Below are 19,979 nucleotides of genomic sequence, written 5' to 3'. Positions count from 1 at the left end.
GGATATAAGGGCCTAAAAACACCTGAATTCAAAGATTAAGAGGTGTGTCCCAATATTTTAGTGTAGTGTATTCGAAAATGTGACATATCACAGAGTGTGGGCCATACAAGATCTAACCTTTACCTGATTTAAATGTGACCATTTTCTTCTTCCAGATACTCTCCTGGGAATCTCAGGGCTACAGACTAAGGTTTTGAATCTCAGGGTTTCTTGGAAGTCCCATTATGACTATTAGGAAACGATGTAAAATAGCACTGTGCACTCTGAACCTCAAAACATGACAGAGAGCAAAAATAAGCGTCTCTTTCAAAACAATCCACATATGTGTGAAGGATCATCGTTGGTGTTGAGAGGCGTGCCTCCAGCTGTTTTCCCCCAAAGGTGGCGCATCAAGTCAAGAGCGTGTCCAGGGCCATGCTAATATTATTTGAGACATTCACGAGGTTGTTCTTCCCTCAGAGTCACAATGTCCAGGCATCAGTTCTGCTGTAATGTCATGAGGGTTCTGAGGGATAGCTTTCAATGTAAATGACCAGAACCTTTCTGGTACTTTGTTCTTGTTCCTTAAGTTTAAAATCAAGTCAAAGTGCAGCTGTTTTTACATACTGGAGGAGATTAAAAATGTAACGGAAAAGAATGGGACTTCCAGAGAGCAATCTAAATATAGTAGAACAAGTCCAGAGATGGAGAGATCAGCTAAATGGGCAACTTATTATTAAGTATTAAAAGCCCCGGTCATCTGGGCCTTTCTGTGTGGAATTTGGATATTCGTCCTACACCTCTCTGAGTGGGCATACTCCAGATTCCTCCCACAGTCTAAAGACATGCATGTAAAATAACAATAGATAATAAGTTAATAGGCTCTCTTTATACATGGCTAAATCACCTGGTCAGGTACAGATTATGCCCAGAGATTTTGTTTACAAAATGTCTTTCTTTGTTTACAAAATGTAGTGTGGATACTCTTTAGGGGGTATATCTTTTATATGTACAGGGTGTTACGCAGTACATTAAAAAAAACACTGAATGAAGCAAAAAAGTGTGTTGATGTAACTGCTGATGTAACATTGGTTGCCTGTCACTTCCAAGTCAACTCTCTCACCATTACACTGATACTCAGGCGTACAGTACGTACTCTAATCTCTCAGTTACTTATATACATGATACAAAACTGAGAGCAAAATGACATACAGGCATGTACTGTAGCTTAAATACAAGCAAAATAACTTTTTAACAGGGTACTTAATCTCTTGAGATTAAGAATCTCTTTTGTCAGTGTGTCCTGGGCTGAGACAATGTACAACTTTCTGATCACAGCTTGTGCAGATATGAAATACAACAGAGCTGAAAATATTAGACTATGGTAATGAACTGATCACTCTTAAGTAGGTTTTGAGCAGGTTCCATCTTCCTTGATGTAAACAGGTACTGTTTTTCTTTGTTTTAAAATAACCTAAACTAAATCATTGGGTGAAACAAATGATGACATTTTACATTAAACTTATATAAAATCAAGTAACTGATCCTCGATTTTCTTCTAATTACATCAGTGTTCTGCTGGAACACTCTGGGTCCTGGTATCCCTGTGGATGACACGTACCACCCACTTAAACAGCACTGCAGACCAAGCAGCTTGGGTTAGTACGGCAAAGTTCTGCAACATGGGAACATACTGATGTTATTGCTATCTCTAAATAATGAAGAATTTGCTAAACTAACTATAGTGAGAGTTGTAACTATATTTTCTCATTTAAATCAGTCAGGTTGCCTCAAATCACTGAAAGAAATAAAAAAGGGAAAAAAGGGCTGAATACAGGAAGCGAGAGGGAGCTTTTTGTGTGGTGACTGAGCCCTGTGTGTTTGTGCTCAGAAAGGCTGAAGAGGTGTGATGTTTGATTGGAGATCACACCAACTATGGCATCATGACACTGACCTGCTGGGCTGCATTTGCTGGGTTTTGCCACAAACATCATCAGCTCCACTCACATACGTAAATAACCACACTGTTCTGAGGTATGTGTAGGAGTAAATAGCTGAGCACTAAAAGAGGTGGGAGAGTCTCGTCCTGATCTAATTCAAGAGGAGATTGAGTAGGAGGGGTGTGTGTGTGTGTGTGTGTGTGTGTGTGTGTGTGTGTGTGTGTGTGTGTGTGTGTGCGTGCGTGCTCGTGGGTGACGGTTTCATGCATGTCACCACAGAGCTGCTGTATAATTAATGCCTATAGACAGTGCAAATGTACGTAAGCAAAGGTCTGCACACTCAGTGATGCCGTGTTAGATGTCTAAAAAAAACTTCACAAACTGTGGAAAAGTTTCTGATGCTAAAGGTTTCAGCCAAAGGAGCAAAATTAGCAAAAGCAGCATTATGAGGAGTTCATAAGTGAAACAGAGCTCATGAAGATACATATCATGGTCTAACTACATATACGTAGGTCTCACAAAACACAGTTAAAATTAGCACTGCAAACACCTAGCATGTCAATGCAATGGGGATCACTAGATGCACGTCTCAAAATAGTCTCATAATCATTATATTTATGATTTCATTGGCTAAATTCACTCTTTCTGATTGGTGCAGATGGTTGTTTTGAAAAAAACAACAACAACTGAAAATTAGGTTGACATTTGACCTCAAAGAAAGCTATGTCTGAGACTGGGTGTGGTTTAACTGACATTCTAGCTTCTGGTGACTGAGAAACCACCAGGTGGAAGCTAACCAGGAGCATTATTCAAACCTGAACTTCAGTCCCCAGCTTTTGGTAGATCCAGACCTCCAGATTACTAATGATTATTAGTCTAACCCCCTCCGTGAATCGCTACCTTATCGTGGTGGTGGGGTTTGTGTGTCCCAGGGATCCCAGGGGCCATGTTGTCCGGGGGCTTCTGCCCCCTGGTAGGGTCTTCCATGTCAAGACCCTACTATCCTGAAGGCTCTGGATGTTGTAGGGCTGTCCTGGTTGACAAGCCTTTACAATGTTTCGTGAAGATCAGGGGGGCACCTCTGGATTGGCAAACTGGGGTGGTGGTCCCCATCTTTAAGAAAGGGGACCGGAGGGTGTGTTCCAACTACAGGGGCATCACACTTCTCAGAGAGTCCGTCTGTTAGTCAAACCTCGGATACAGAGGAACAATGTGGTTTTCATCCTGGTCGCGGAACACTGGACCAGCTCTTTATCCTCTCAAGGATACTTGAGGGTGCATGGGAGTTTGCCCAACCAGTCTACATGTGTTTTGTGGACTTGGAGAAGGCATTCGACCGTGTCCCTCGAGGTGTCCAGTGGGGGGGTGCTCTAGGAGTATGGGGTGTCTGGCCCATTGCTACGGGCTATTCAATCCTTATACAACCATAGCAAGAGCTTGGTCCGCATAGTCGGCAACAAGTCAGACTCACTCCCGATGGGTAATGGGCTCTGCCAGGGCTGCCCTTTGTCACCAATTCTGTTCATAATTTTTATGGACAGGATTTCTAGGCGCAGCCAAATGGCGGAGGGTTTTCACTTTGGTGGCCTCAGAATCTCATCTCTGATTTTTGCATATGATGTGGCTCTGTTGGCTTCATTGGGTGATGGCCTCCAGCTTGCACTGCAACGTTTCGCAGCCAAGTGTGAAGCAGTGAGAATGAGAATCAGCACCTCCAAATCTGAGGCCATGGTCCTCAGCCGGAAAAAGGTGGAGTGCCCACTCCGGGTCAGGGACAAGTTCTTGCCCCAAGTGGAGGAGTTTAAGTATCTCAGGGTCTTGTTCACGAGTGACGGGAGAAGGGAGACGGATTTTTGCAGCCCCCGGCTGCAGTGATGTGGACGCTGCACCGGTCCGTCATAGTGAAGAGAGAGTAAAGCCCTAAAAGCCCCCAAGTGAGTTCATATTTTTTTGGCACATTTATCACACTTCCATGCTTCAGCTCATTAAACTAATTTTAATATTGGACCACGATAATCCAAGAAAATGCAAAATCCAGTTTTTAAATAATGATTGCCTTTGTTAAAAGACCACGTGAAAAAGTAATGTCCCCTAAACCTAATAACTGGTTGTGGTGGAATTTTGGCCCACTCTTTTGCAGAGGATTGTCTTAATTCGTCTGTTTAAGCGCCTTAAGATCAGAATAAACGGTGAGTCTGGACTTTTTTGGGGGGTTTTTGAGCCATCGAGAGGGGGACTTGCTGGTTTGTTTCAGACCTTTCTCCTGCTGCATAACATAAGCATGCATGAGTGTCAGGGCATGAAATGACTGGGAATTATCCTTGCGGATTTTCTAGTAGAGAGCAGAATTCATGGTTGGGCAAAGTGTGACAAATATGCAAAAATCTAAGAAATCAGGAAAAAGGGCAAATACTTTTTGACTCATGACCTCCAGCTTGCAGCAAAAACGTAGGTTACACCACTATGACGAGTGCAAGCTGATGGTCTAAAAATACAAATAAGTGTTGCATCATAAACAGGATTGGCCAGTTACAATCATTTTCCCAGAGCAACTACGATGCAGTTCACAGCGATATTTGTCTGTGCAGTTCGTCAGAAATTTCTCTTCATGTTTGCACAAGACAGGAATTAATACAACTTTCTTTTTTAAGGAAGCAGTTAGCTCAATAAATGTGTCTTACTGACCGTTTCATAAGCAGCGAGCAGTTTGCGAGTTGGTTCCGAGAGGCCGACCAGGGGCTCCAGACATGGATAGCCATCCTTCAGAACCATGGTGGCCCCCATAGTGCCCTCAGGACTCTGTAGCCTCGTGCCCAAGGTCTGGATGCACTGCTTCAGTTTGGCCACAGTGGGGAGCCCACACTGCTCTTTGAAACTGGCTGTGGTGCTCTGGAAATGGTGTGAAGGTAAACAGAGAAGAGAGGGAAAATAGTGTTAGATCTGATGTACAGTTCCGGCTGTAAGATTAAGCTGGGAAAAGCCAAAAATCATGACATGCCCCGCTCACTTCCCCTCCGTTCCCCTGTCATCTGCTGTCTCCCTTGTGAATTAAATCAATATGGCACTCACTGCTGCCTTTAATCCAGTGAAATCAGCCTAAGCTTAAGCGCATTTAGCAAAAAAAGGAGACAATATGGCATAAATCTGGAACAGGAAATCAAAGCAATTAGAGTGTGTGTTGGATGGGGGGATGCAAGATCGGGATGGTTCACAGATTTGTGTGACAGATTAAAGGACTCATTTGCTAAACTTACATTCAGGGTCACTTCATAACAAAGGTAAAAGGTTTATTTCTGCATGTATGAGCACTAGAATATAAAGCCTCTGCTGTTGCACTGAATGACATTTGCCACTTGCCACATCCCCAACTGGTCTAGCAATTATCATGCTCCACCTGTGTGTAAGTGCATCTGTGTCTGTGAATGTGACAGACACAGAGAAGCATGATGAATAATATCTGTGGCAGATGAGCCCACAGCTGGACTCATGGCAGAGAGACGGAGAGAAGCAGGGTGTACAATGAGACTGAAGCAGGAGGATTAAAAGCAGTCTCTGAGTGAGTAAAAAGTGTTTCTGCGTAGCACTCGGTGTGTGTGCGTGGGTTTGTGTGGGAGTGTGTCTGACAGACTGACTGGGTAGGATTGGATGATCAATGAGATGGCAGGAAATTTGCTCTCTGCTTTCTACCGAAAAGGATTGACATTTTTCAACCAGAGATTCATTCCAGTTTTTAAATTCACAGACCTACACTAGATGGATGAAACCGTGCAGTCACCCAAACATTACACACAAGCAGACATTTCTGTCACATCATAGCAGGAAAATCATGTGTGTGTTCATAATAGCTGCATTTATCGTGGGCACGCTGATTCCTCCATCATTAATGTGGCTGATTGTCCTCCTGGACATTTTTTAAAAACTGTGGTTGTTCTATTAGGAAGCTGAAGATATTAGAGGTTAGTTTGAACCAACAGAAACACGTTGGGACACAACTCTGACATCTGAGAAGATTTAAGTTGATATTGTGAACTTAACAGCAGTTACAAACAGACTGTATATAAAGGATACAGCTGCCATGAAGTCATCTACTGGTTAGTGAAGTGGTTTTGCCATCTCCATCTTGGCATTTTGAAACCAGGTCTAAGCCAATAAACATATCATAGACTGGGCCCCATCTTAAGAAGCTCATAGTATCATATCACCCCAACAGGGCACTTCATTATCAGCCTGCTGGTTTACTTGTGGTTCCTAGGATATTTAAAAGTGGAATGGGAGGCAGAGCCTTCAGCTTTCAGGCTCCTCTTGTGTGAAACCAGCCTTCAGTTTGGATTCAGGAAACAGACATGCTCTCTAGTTTTAAATCTCTCTAAGTCTTTGGCAACTGGAGGCTTTCAATGATGCACTGAGTGTTTTTTAACTCTGCTTTTAATCATTAGTTGTTACTAATCTCTGGCTGTCTTCCACAGTGTATCTTTTGTCTCGTCTTCCACACCTCACCCCAAACCGGTCGTGGCTGATGGCTGCCCCTCCCTGAGCCTGATTCTGACAGAGGTTTCTTCGTGTTCAAAGGGATTTTTTTTGTTCCCACTGTCCCCATTTCCATGCTCACAGGGGGTTGTCTAATTTTGTGGGTTTTCTCTGTATTATTGTAGGGTCTTTCCCTTACACTATAAAGCTCACTGAGGCAGCTATTGTTGTGATTCGATGCAATGTAAATTAAATTGAACTGAATTGAATTGTTGTAACTAGTGATTAAGACTATAACATCACCTGCTAAGTTTATACTGTAGGTCACACAGCAAGGTAGGTGAGGGCTGTTCGTCCTTAAACTTCTACACAATTGGAAGTCTTTTTGTTTGGCTTCAGACCAAGAAGTTACATCGTTTAGGTCTTTTAAGTCCAATACTGACTCTTTTAACTGCATGGGTGGTCTCCACGAACTCCTGGCTGTATCTTATCTTATACAGTAGTGCCTATATACTGACTTATCTGTCTTATCCTGCTTTGTGCTTTTAAACATTCCCAGTTAATTTCTTTCTATTTTACATTGTAAAATTACATTTAGCAAGTATTTCATATCAAAACTTTTTAGTGAATGAAAGAAGAAAAGCACAAGTATTTCTGTCCCCTGCCTTCTACTATACTTTAAAGTTGCTATTCCAGGTCATCTGAATCACGTAGTCAGGTGAACTGATTAAGGCCTGGTGTGGCCACACTTCACTGTGACTCGCTAACAGTGTTCAAAGGGACTGTGTATTATATGTGTGAGTACCAGTTTGGACACTACATACGCCTAGTTTGTTTTCAGCACCTGGGCTTTGGCCAGTGTAACTGGGCTGATTCTGAATTATTGTTCACATAAGGTCACATCATGCCTTCTGGGATTTAGCCTATCATTGGGTCAAACCAGTTTTGGTAAATGGTATAGAGGCACTGGATTGTATTGGAGTACCTAAACAACTGGTTTTATGCACAGAGCCGCTACCTCCAGGAACAAGAAAGTCCTAGTTTCAACACATATATGGGTATAAGGTATATATTAACATCACAATATACCTCTCTAAAAACAGATCCAGTGCAAAAAAGGATTCTTTTCACATTGCCCACCCATACATGTTGGTGTTCAGTGATAAGATGGTGGGAGCTGAGCGACCAGGTTCTATTTTCGCTGGTATTTATAATCCTCCTCCACTCTTCTCACTGACTCCTTTGTCGCTGCCTCGTCCTCCTCGTCCTCCTCCCCCACTCTCTTATTCGCTCTACAGACAAGTCTAATTCTACCTGAGAGTTGAGCTCCAAAAAACTGGACTTCTTACTGCTCACTGAAACCTGGCAGCACGACTCTTTTTATGCATCCCTCATTGAGCTGTGCCCGGAGGGTTATTCTTTAATCAGCCAGCCACGGACGTCGGGCTGAGGAGAAGGCCTTGCTGCGGTGTTTCCCAGCCATTCATCCAAAGTCAGTCACTTATCTTCGTTTGAGCTGCTGCTCTTTAAAGTTCGAGAATTTTATTTAATGCGCTATAGTGTATCGCCGACATGGTCCAATCAATGTATTTTCAAATTACTTTTTGTCTTTTACCCTGAATCTGTCCAGACTGGTTATTTCTGGTGATTTTAATATTCATATCGATGACGACTCTTTCTGCGAGGAGTTTCATCAACCTTATGAACTCTTTTCATTTTACCCAGCATGTATCTGGCCTCATTTACACAAAAGGACACCCTCTTGTTTTAACCTTGGGCTTTAACATGGATCTTATCTGCCCCTGTTGTTATTTCTAATCATTACTGTGTTGCTTTTAATTTACTGTTATCTCCTGTTAGTGATGTAAATATCTTGACTAACCACTTTAATTACTATTGCCTTTCTATTTTAGACAGCGTCTGTCCTTTTTACAAAGAGATCAGCATCTGTTATAAAATCCTCACCGTGGATTAATGGCACTATCCACTCTTTAAAGCTGGAAACCTGAACGCTTGTGGAGGAAAAGTCGTTTGCAAGTTCATTTAATTTATGTCAAAGATATTTTGGTGTCTTTTAATAATTCTGTTAGAGATACGAGGGCTGCCTGTTCTCCAGTCTGGTTTCTAAAAGCACAGGCAATCCTAGGGTTCTGTTTAACACTATTAGTAACATTGTTACCCCTGCTTCACCTGCTGTTCCCATGTCATCTGACATCGACTGTGAAAACATTCTAAAAAATCACTCATATTAGAAATAACATTTCTCTGTCAGCTGTCCATTTCTGCCCCAGCTCAGCTTGTAATTTTAGATCATTTTATACTTGTTTCTCTTCCTGAACTAACCAACCCAGTTGGCTCTGTGAAAGTCTGTTGTTGTTGTTTAGACATTTTACCTGCGTCCCTGTTTAAAGATGTTTTTCGCTCCATCGGCCCTCGTATTGTTAATTCCTCTCTGGCTTCGAGTCAAGTCCCGATTTACTTTAAGAATGCGGTTATTCACCGTATACTAAAAAAGCCACACTAGACCCTTCTGTCTTGGGCAGCTATAGACCAATTATTATTGAGAAAAATGTTGCTAAGCAGCTAACTGCTCTTTTAAAGAACATTAACAGAGATAGCTCTTCTCTTATCTTTAATGGTGTTTTGGTGCAAAGTGACACAGGAAACTGTCCTGTCCTCCTTATGTTGGACCTAACCTCAGTCTTTGATACAGTTGATCCCCAGATCTTGCTTGACAGGTTGAGGTATTGGGCTGGTATAATGGGATCTGCCTTACAGTGGCTTACTTCATATCTTTCTGATCATTCTTTTTGTGTAGCTACTTCAAATTATAGGTCTTCTTTAAGCCATCTTCATTTTGGTGTACCTCAGGGTTCGGTTTTGGGGCCCTTATTATTTCTGTTTTTTAGCACACTTTGAGCACTTTTTAAGATATCTCATATCACTGCTATGCAGATGATATTCAGTTATACATCCTTTTAAGCCGCATAAGGTATCGAAACTGAATCTCTTACACAAGGATAAAAATTTTCTCCAACTTAATGAGTAAAAAAAAAAGAAATTCTAGTTTTTGCTCCAAAAAAGCATACAACTCTAATAATGGAAACTCTTGATCTATTAGCTTCTTATTCTTTTAAGTCTTTTATCGGGAACCTTGGGGTAAATTATGACTCTGGTTTTACTTTAGATGGTCACATTCACTCTCTGGTTTGTTCATGTTTTTATCACTTAAAAAGTATTGCTAAGCTAAATAGTATTATCTCAAAAACAGAATTGGAAACTGTTATTCATGCTTTTGTTTTTCAAAACTGTAACTCATTATTCAGCTGCCTAAACAAAGCATCACTAGACCATCTGCAGACTGTACAAATGCTGCTGCCAAAACACCAACGTTTTCTCACCTCACACCGCTACTCGCCCGGCTCCGTTGGCATTCAATCCAGAATACATTTCAAGATCTTGGTTCTCACTTACAGGGCTCTGAATGGTCAAGCACCAGCTTACATCAAAGAACTTTTACATCTGTATGTTCCTTGCAGGTCCCTAAGGTGACCAAAGCCTGCTATTTGTGCCATGTACGAAGCTGAAAACCAAAGGTGACTAAAGGTGACCGAGCCCTCTCAGTAGTAGCACCAGGACTCTGGAACTCTTTCCTCTTTAGTTTGTGTCTGCAGACATCACAAACCTCTTGAGCTTTTTAAAAATCAATTAAAAACACACCTTTTTACAACTGACTGATTTAATGTACTGATGTCTAATGTTTTTGTTTTCCTTTGCACAGCACGTTGTGATCAATAGCTTGAAAGGCGCTAAATAAATAAAGTTTTACTATTTACTAATTTCAGAACATTCATAAAATCCTACACCATTCAGCCTTTTTAAGCATCCTATCAACATTGGGTCAGTTCACAAGCCTATTTCACCTCTAAGGCCATCCAGTGAACATAATTTTACCAAAGTTTGGATGTCATTTATATATATTTATATAAAAATAAATATTTATATTATTTACATCATATATTTATATATTCATAAATAAATATTTATATTTGCTTATGTTTCATTTATGAAATGTAAATGAACCTTGGGTCTGTCACAAGCCTGTCGCACATATTATCAAAAGTCCGTCCACATCCAGTCTCACCTGAGCATCCTCCCGCAGGTCCGTCGCTTCTTTGAGAGGGCCACCGGCTGACTTAAAAGTCTCATCCACTACCTTGATACCAGTGTGCCTCAGTGTGACGTACTCTCTCCCCCGTCTCCCCACCCTCCGCACCGAAAGACCTCGCCGCTGGGCCTTCCCGCCTCCTCGGCGGTTGGTGATTGCCACGTGGACAAACAGGCTGGTGTGAGGTAAGGGGTCTCCTGCCAGGCCCAGCAGGGGCACATTACGGTAGCCAGGCTGAAGGCACTCGAAGGCCACGCTGTACTGGCCGATGAAATCATCTCCGATGTAGTCATCATCTAATACCACAAAACGCAGCAAGGCCAGCTCGGGCATATTTACCTGGGGACAGGAAATGAACAAAGAGATGAAATCTATTCTGCTGTGCACCAGAGCAAAAATAAAACCACGGCCAGTGAACACTTTGCAGAGTACTGACCTACATTAATACAACACACCTCGTCTGCCTCAAAAGACTTTCTGGGGGAAAATCTTGGATAATTTAAATGTTATTATTCCAAGTCTAATTCTGGTTATTTATCCATGCTCTTACTGAAACACAGTTTTATTCATATTTGAGGGAGAGAAGAAGACAAAAAGTTACCTTGGTTTTCAGAGCAGATATTTGCTATGAATTTTTGGTTGAAATGAGATCTGAGATCTGTTTAGGGTCAGGGGTATAGGGTTAATGTTAGATTTAAACCCTTTAAATGGAATTTCTACCTATATTGGCATTCCAAATTGGAAACCTTATGACAGAAGATTTCCAAGGCCAAAATGCATGTAACAGGTTTTCATTTTCTTGTAATATCTGAAAAACGGCTTGTTTAGCATGTGGCTTCAATGTAAAATATGCTAACATTATCCCCTGTGAGGTCTAAGGTCAAAAATGAGTTTTGGGAAATAATGGGAAGTTTTTCATGTATGCCATCTTCTTTGTTTCCTGGTTGGCAGGACTTAAGAGAACCATTTAATATAAACAAAAACCCTTTCTGAGTAGTTTTAGTGTTAGGGCTTGGGTTGGGATTAGAGTCATCATAACTAAGAAACTAATCTCAGAATATTAAAATGTATTAATAATGAACTGAGACAGGACTCACATATTCCCATATCATGCCTGATCCTTCTGACTTCATAGCAGCAAATGTCACTTTAATACCCCCACTCACACAATATTCATTCCCAAATTTTGACCTGTAAATTTCCAGATTGTTTTATTCTATTTAACTTAATGTATATAATTCACTCACTTATTGCACATGTCTTCTTTGTATATATGTACTTACTTACTGTATATAATGTTTTTCCCTCACTATTTTGCACAGTCGAGGAGCAAATCAGGTCACAATTCACTGCGTGTTATACTTGTATAACTATGTATGTGACAAATAAAGGAAGGCCAAGTTAAATCTAAAAACATGATCTCTATCCTTTTATCTCAAACACTAGAAAGTATTTCACCCATACGCATACATCCTTTACATTACTGCCATCGTATTGCTGTAATAGTAATAAGCTCCACTTTGGCGAGTAGAACAGATGCAGCCATCAATTTCACATCAGAAATCAGTGAGTGACCAAATGTGCAATGATCAAACAGCTGTTTTGCAAATACACACCCTCATTTTTAAATAATATTTTTAACTCACTGTAGATATTGACAGTTAGGCATGCCCCACAGTGCTCAAGCCTTTGAATAATAACAGTGGCTAAGTGATTTTTTTTGTTAATAATATACTATTACAGTATACATGTTCTGAAAGTCAAGATTTAGAACATGATGTATTGCTGTAGATTAAGCAAAGTATGAGCCATTTGAAATAATTACATTCCATATTTTTCAGACCATAAGGCTCGCAGCATTATAACTGTCGATGAACGGGTCAGTTTTCATACATAAGGCACATTAAGCGAAACAAAACAGTCAGATAAGTCAAACTTTACCCAACTCATTCTTCTTGCTTGCTCCACTTCTGTACCATTGATTCATTAATGTTGAATTCTCTCCAGCTGCTCTATTCCCATGTTGTTGCAGTATATTAATGACTAACCTTGCATTGTAGATGGATTATCTTAGTTGTTCTCCTGACTGTTTGGTCCGTTTACAGCATCCTGCCATGTGATTGCATTTGTCCCTAACCATCAGGAACCCTCACATTACCTTTAATACAGTGGGAATAAGTTAGCATTCATCCTCCAGCTTCACTGTGTTTATGTTATGCTAACATAGCTGTGTCGCTACCATGTAGCATCATTATATACCAGCTAGCCCAACTTCAGTAACCCTACAAACGTTACTGCTGTTTAGTTTTCTGTCTTCATTTATGTTGGAAGTGATAGCAGAGCTGTATGTTTGAATTTTTTCAGAAATCTCTCAGTCAGAACATGCTATATCATGTTTAGGTGGAAGCTAGCGAACTAACTTCCTGCTAACTTTTAACTCTGTTAAAGTTAATAAATCCTGTTTTCATGGACATCTGGATGTTAAACTTAATTGTTGCACCTGGTAAAGCAGCAACGCTGATCATTTTATTAAAGATGAAAGAATTTAGACAGTTTTTAGCTCTCAGTGATGCCGCAGTGTTCGTTTGACTTTGGGACCTGAAGTAGACGGAGCTTTGGACCCAGATTACTCCTCGAGGCTCCTGATGACAATCCATAAAGTGGTGCGGCTTTGTAGCTTACCAAAGTCGGACTAAAACATTTTTGACAGATTTTTGAGCGCCATGTACCACATAAAATCGGTTCGAGGTCAGTAAGAACAACCCGAATTCATACATAAGGCACACGGATTATAAGGCGCACTCTCGATTTTTGAGAAAATGAAAGGATTTTAAGTGTGTCTTATAGTGCCTCCAATCCCAAATCACTTGACAAAGTATTTTTGCAATGAAAATGAGACAAAACGTAAGTAAAAAAAAAAGAAAAAAAGTTTGGTCACTCTTGAATCACACATTTTTGGTTTACACATTTAGTAAGATTTCTAAAATTATATTATGTATTTAGTTTGAACTAAATACACTTTCAATAATATTTACTGGTTTTTATATCAATAATTCAGCACACCTTTACATTTTCTCACCTCAGTTATTTGTACAGAAATACGGCATCATCTGTACAATATTTATTTGCTCCCAATTTAGAATCCTTAATTCATCTCTTATTAGGTGTAAAAGATGGGCATCATAAAATGTTTACAACAGATAAAAACCATCACTTAGTCAAAGTATTCATCCAATATCATTTCCCATTATAAAGCATCACTCAAAAAGCTACTGAAGCACTACATCAGCATTAATTACACAACACAATAGCAGAAGCATCACAGCAATGTTGCAGAGGGGAGCTGTTTGAAATATTGCACTTCAGATCACACCTTCAGGGGACTTTCGTTCCCCCTCAGCTAATAAGGATATAAGCGCACACACACACAAACACAAATGAACAAATGAAGCTGGAAGCGTGTCTCTGAATATTCATTCAATAAACATGCTTCACAATAAAACATTATCAGCTTTATCTTGACAAGGCCGGGTACACTGAAACACAAACTAATGCATGCCCCTCTATCTTTGATTGAGAAGGAAACAGAATAAATACCTGCAAGTGCTTTTCCACCAAAGTTTTTTTTTTCATATCTGCCTTCCATTTTCATGTTTTACACTTGCCTTGTTAACATTTTACTACTTTTCTACCTCCACTTGGAGAAAAAAAAGGAAATCGGTTGACTTCTAGAGAGCAAAAACTGTTCTATGGTAGCTGCAATTTTGACTATTCTGGTGTATATCATCATTATATGACTGTTTAAAAAAAGAAATTGAAAAACATTGTAAGACTAGTGTGAATAAACCCAGACCAGTTTCCATTGCATTTATAAAACATAGTTAAAGAAGGCGTGCCTAAATGAAGGAAGCAAACTGTGCCTGACTATAGTCATGTGCCTCAAACTGAAAAAGATTCACTTATTATCAATGTTCCCTCTAAACTGCGCGCATGCGCAATTGCGCACTGCTGGCACAGTCTCTGCGCAGAAAAAAAATCTGCGTTACGCACAAAAAAAAATTCTAACCTGTATTGAAATTAAAGTAAATACGTTAACAATTCTGTTTTGCAGTGTTAGTCAGTAAGTGACTGGCTGCTCCAGTATGGGATTAGAACGATGCCACCTTATCCCATAGTCCCGCCAATCACGCGATTCACATTCGTATATACGCAGCTAATCAACGTCGCTGACAGGCTATGACAGCATCCTTATGTGCCGACACCGGTGTTTTCGCTAGCAAAGCGGCTGATGTGGAGTGAAGCCACGTTAATGACAACGTGTACAACCATTGGAGATGTGAGCAGGACAGACGGAACAATTGACGGGAAAAGTGTGGACTTTATACCAGTTTTTAAATTGTGTTGATAGGCCACGAAAACCAGAGTTATGATAAAAAATACATGCAATGTTTGGTTTTCTTCCTGAATACTGAATACTATCGTTGTTTATATCTACTGGAAGAAACGGTAAAAACTGCGTTTTATAAGGAAAACGCTCGAAAGCACTCTCTGCCTGTGAGCAAAGATGAAACCAAAACACCCCCGCCCTTTCCCATTGGTCGAAAAATGTACCATGTGGACCAATCAAAACATGGCATTTAGTTGTTAAGAAACGGGAGGAAGTTTTAGGAGTGACGGTGGTTTTGAGATGAGAGATTTGAGACGTTTAGCGCAAATCTTGTGTAGTTAGTGTGTAGTGTAGTCAATAGTTTTGTTGTGTGTGTCACAACAACGAGGCGACTGCTGAATGTTACAGGTGTTACAGGAGTGATACATCTCCTGTTGTCAGGCCTGCAGGTATCAGGCTGTTGTTCTCCTTTATCTCATAGTGGCCAGAAATTATTTTTGGAGTGGCACAAATAATTTGTGTGGCATCAGATTTGATGCAGAACAGCTGATTGTTCTGTAAATAGTTTGAAGTGTTTGTTTAAAAAACGCCTTGGCTGCATTTTTAGGTAAACAGCTGCAAAAAACTTTGTTGTTTGCATTACTTAGTTACTTTTTTAAAGAAGTAACTATATAAATAATTGCCCAACATTGGTCTTTATATTGGTCTGTATTTTGCAGACAGAGAGTTACAGGACTCTCTCCCAGACCACAGACTCAGACTCATAATACAAGTCAGAGCTTTACTAAAAAAAAAAGAAAGAAAGAAAGAAAGAAAGTTGTGTTTTCAAAATCGGAGTTCAAGTTATTTTTACTTCCAATAGTGTTAACATACTACACAGGTCATGAACAAGATTTTTTTTTAAATTTTCATTGTAAGTGGGCTAAAGCAGTTAATTAAAAGTAGTCTAACATAAATGTAAATGCTGTAATTTGATTATTTTAATAAACCATGTAACTTGGATGGATTAGATGCTGGCGTGACCACAGTGCACACGTCTGCTGTTGCTCACAGTGGTCCAAAGGACCGCTCAGGGAGTTTGTGTGTTCACTCAGACACATGAAAAATTAGAGGGAACATTGCTTATTATGTAGTTAAAGGTGCTAATAGGGGCTCAACGCTGATGATGTGGTACTTGTATTTTTATTGCATTGTAGTTCTGGTATGTGTATCATATTTATTATTCAGTAGAGTGTGTTATGTCAGAATGAAGTCACAGCTATGGCAAAGCAAAACAGAGTTGACCTCTATCAATACATTCCCAGGCCCTTGAGCCTTTCTAATATTAACCCCCAGTTTCAAACATCAAACAGGCCTTTAAAAGTTCAATGACTGTCCAAAATGCAGTTTCCAAAAGTGTCTCCGCTAGGCTGGTTTTAAAGCCAACATTTCACAAAAAGATAGACATATGCAGTATGTGTGTAGCTTAACACCATCATTAGAGGCTAGTAAACATTGCTCAGAAAGAAAATTAGTTTGCATCAATAAGAAGCAGGCACTTTATCTAAAGACATAACTGAGACAAACATCACAGTGCAGGAAAAAGTCTCTAGGGAAGAAACAAGCAAAGAGCCTCTTTAGGATGTGACGCTGCAACCGAGGTAGCAAGAGACAGCTCGAGTTATTTGTCACCCGGCTCACGGTAAAAGTAATGAATAAATGTCACGCTATCCAGATTCGTAGCCAGGAAGAAGGGGTTGTTCACATGGCTGGTCACCCACATGATGGAAAGACTTGCTGTCCCTGGAAACTTCTGCCCAGACATAATAGACACCAAAAAGTTTTGCAAAGCTATACTGAAGTTCAGGAGTTGACGATTTTATAACAAGAACTACTTGCAGGACACAGTCATCATCCACTCTTGGAAAGGTCACATCTAAGAAGGTTTCCACCTCATCTTATGGAAGAAATGTCCTAAATATCTTACATTTCTTTACCTTTCTTTTATGTCATAAGGTTATTTCAAATGAATCCTTTTTGATTTCTGTATGTTTTCAATATGCTTTTTTTGTTAACCGAGAGTCACTAAATGCTGATTTATCAGATTGTTAGGTTCTATGATTCTCAAATATCATAGGGTTTCCAGTACAGTCTGTGTTTTACAGTTCTGAAATTTGTGTACTGTGTTTAAAAAACAGGTCTATGCCATTTAAATAAACTCTACCAATTCTGCCAAGAGGAGCGGTCACATAGCTGCCAGAATTGTGCCAGAAACTTGTTGATGGCTAGCTAAAGTGTGTGATCAATATGCACCTTGGTCAGGGCCATTTAACCAAATCTTAATGGGGGTGTATGTATTCTTTTTCCCAGTAGGTATACCTTTAACCCTGTGTGTATTAGAGAAAAACCTAAAAAAAAAATCGAATTTGTTCATTCAAGTCTTGTTTTTGAAAGTCATTAAAGCATGCATGTATCATGTACAGTCATTCAACCTTGGAACTTTTGACCACAGCATCAAATCTAATTGGTTCCCAATTCATTCTTCTGCCCAACAGCAACCCTGAACAAAACATTTTGAGTCATCCTTATCTGCCTATGTCTCTAAAAGTATCTACTTAATTGGGTCACAGACAGGAGGACTGGATGGGTATGATGATGCTGAGGTAGAAAAGTTGCATTTCATGAAAACAACAGAACTGGTCAGCAACACAATGTGAGAGCAATAATGTGATATATGCTCTTAAATGTATATGTGTATATGTATATAAAGGAGCAGTGAAAAAGTCACTAGGTCTTGGCTGCTCTTAAGCTTTGACTGCACTGCTTTAAAGAATATACAGTTTTGCTTGTGTGCGTACTTGCAGATCTATCTTTGTGGGGACAAATATAGTTTGTACTCTTTAAGATGATTCTGATTTTAAGAAAAGTTTCTATGCTACATAGAAGAGCCACCTCCACAGGACAAGACTCAGCAGTCCATCTGCATCTTAAGGATAAAGGACACTCTTTCGAGGATGCCAATGTTCACATTTTGGACAGAGAGGACAGATGGTTTGAAAGAGGAGTGAAAGAAGCCATCTATGTCCACTGTGAGCGACCATCTTTGAACAGAGGCGGTGGTTTACGACACCAACTCTCTGCCATCTATAATCCAGTTTTGAGTTCCCTCCCCAGACGCCTTAACGCCCACTCACATCCTGGGCCATCTGACCTCAGGAATTCGCATGATAAGGTGGGGCCAGGTTTCACAATATGCTCACCCAAAACCCTGGCTGATTGGGACCCACACCCAGTTTCACACCTTGGCTCAGGCGATTAGAGGATCATCAGGGGGTCCTTTTGTCCCTCTTTGGGGGGACACTTCCACTAGGTTTATATCTGGGACTCTCCACCATTTGACCTTAGAACTGAAGAAGCTTCTCGGATGAAACGTCTTCAAGCAACTTAAAGAAGTCCAGACGCTTTTCTTTGCAAGCTCCTTTGACTACGATGACCTGGATGACTGAGAATCTTCACAGACGTTTCTTTGGGACTTTTTAGAAAAAGCTAAAACTAAGAGGCTTTAGGATCACCTATGTCAGAATGGAAACTGTGTGTTAAGAACTCTTTAATAAGATACCAAATAGCAACTATTAGATAATGAAATAACTTGTCTACTAACATCAAGACAACATTCTGAATTAAATCACTAAAGACAATGAAAAACCATAAAACAATATAGAGCACTTTTAATGCATTCACTCTCCTTGCTGTGAATAGAACTGCTTAAAAATGTTTTCTTTGCAACATTTATAATCATTTATAATCATTTAGGATGAAGGAACTCAACTACACAATGACCAAACTGTTTATGAATGTGTCTCTTTTGCTTTGATCTGGGAGTTACTATGTCTCAGTGGTGTAAATAAAAGCACTAGTTTTATGCATGGACAAGTAGCACAGTGTTTGCATGTCTGTGTGCACGTGTGTGCACATGCACGTGTGCATGAAATGATGACTCTAATCCCGTTCGTGCTGATTTCAACTTTCTCAATTTTTCAGCAGCATGCCTGTGGCTGAGCAGAGCAGAGCTTTGACAGTTAACTCAATCAGTTTCAAACCAAATGCTCTTCTTCAAAGCCAGACAATAAGACACAGGACAGTATCTCAACTCAAGACTCAGTGTCCATGCTTACATTATGCTCGCAATGATGCATTCATATTTCTTTTAGTTAGATTTTTTTATACCATATAAGTCATATTTCAGGCCTGGAAATAGTTTTTAAATGTAATGAACAAACCTTTTCTAATTTTCTGCTGAAATAATGTTACAATGTTTTCATAACAATCATGGGAAAAAATTAGGCATTGAGTTGAGGTGAGGGTAAGGTGTGTGCTTTGCAGTGATGGTTTATAAGGTATGCCCCTCAGCAAGCTTCTGGAAGCTGGCCAATCAGAAAAAAGTTTAAGTGTAAGAGTGCAGGGTCTTAAAAGGCAGGAGCATAGATCAGTGTTTCCCAACCTCTTTCAGCCACAGCACATATTTCACATTAGAAAAATCACACGGCACAACACCAAACAAAAATGTCACAAAAGCATATTGATTATTTTCCCCCAAACACCAGGTAAAGCAGAATTGGCTCGGTTTGTCCCCAGTATACCTTTTTTGCTTTCTTCTGATCACCACTCATGCTAGGGCCTTCATCTGGGTCAGAGTTTTCTCCAGGACCCAGGTCAAACTGACTACTTTTTCTTTTCAAATATTTATCTATTGCTATTACGCGCTGCGTTGTCTCACTCGCAGCATGACTATTATGTAATTTCTTCTTCGTCTTCTTCTATTTTACTGGCAGTTGGAAACCAATTTAATTAGAGCAGGTAGTTGCACCGCCCTCTAGTGGAAGAGAATGTAATTGTTTTGCCCGTTACTCACCCCGATCGCTTAGATTACTAGTCAGGAGGAACCAGAGCACACCTATGTGCCGCTGCACAGTGGTTGGGAAACACCACCCGGCTCCCTCCCACAGTCCAAAGACATGCAGCTAGTGAGTATAGGTTAACTGGAGACTCTAAATTGCCC

General features: G+C 40.2%; 1 protein-coding gene across 1 annotated transcript in view; it reads right to left on the bottom strand.

Moving 5' to 3' along the window:
• The window catches only part of plcl1 (phospholipase C like 1), a 122,968-nt gene that overhangs the window by 16,008 nt on the left and 86,981 nt on the right, over window positions 1-19,979 (bottom strand). The window contains exons 8-9 of the mRNA XM_085136254.1: window positions 10,531-10,893; window positions 4,605-4,808 (exon numbers count right to left, since the gene is read on the bottom strand). Of these exons, the coding sequence (XP_084992380.1) occupies window positions 4,605-4,808; window positions 10,531-10,893 (567 nt within the window). The remainder of the gene's footprint in view (window positions 1-4,604; window positions 4,809-10,530; window positions 10,894-19,979) is intronic.

Source organism: Neolamprologus multifasciatus, chromosome 16 (genome assembly GCF_963576455.1).
Source record: "Neolamprologus multifasciatus chromosome 16, fNeoMul1.2, whole genome shotgun sequence".
Classification (NCBI taxonomy): Eukaryota; Metazoa; Chordata; class Actinopteri; order Cichliformes; family Cichlidae; genus Neolamprologus; species Neolamprologus multifasciatus.
The sequence above is the reverse complement of the archived record's forward strand: the minus strand, read 5'-3'. Positions and strand labels throughout refer to the sequence as shown.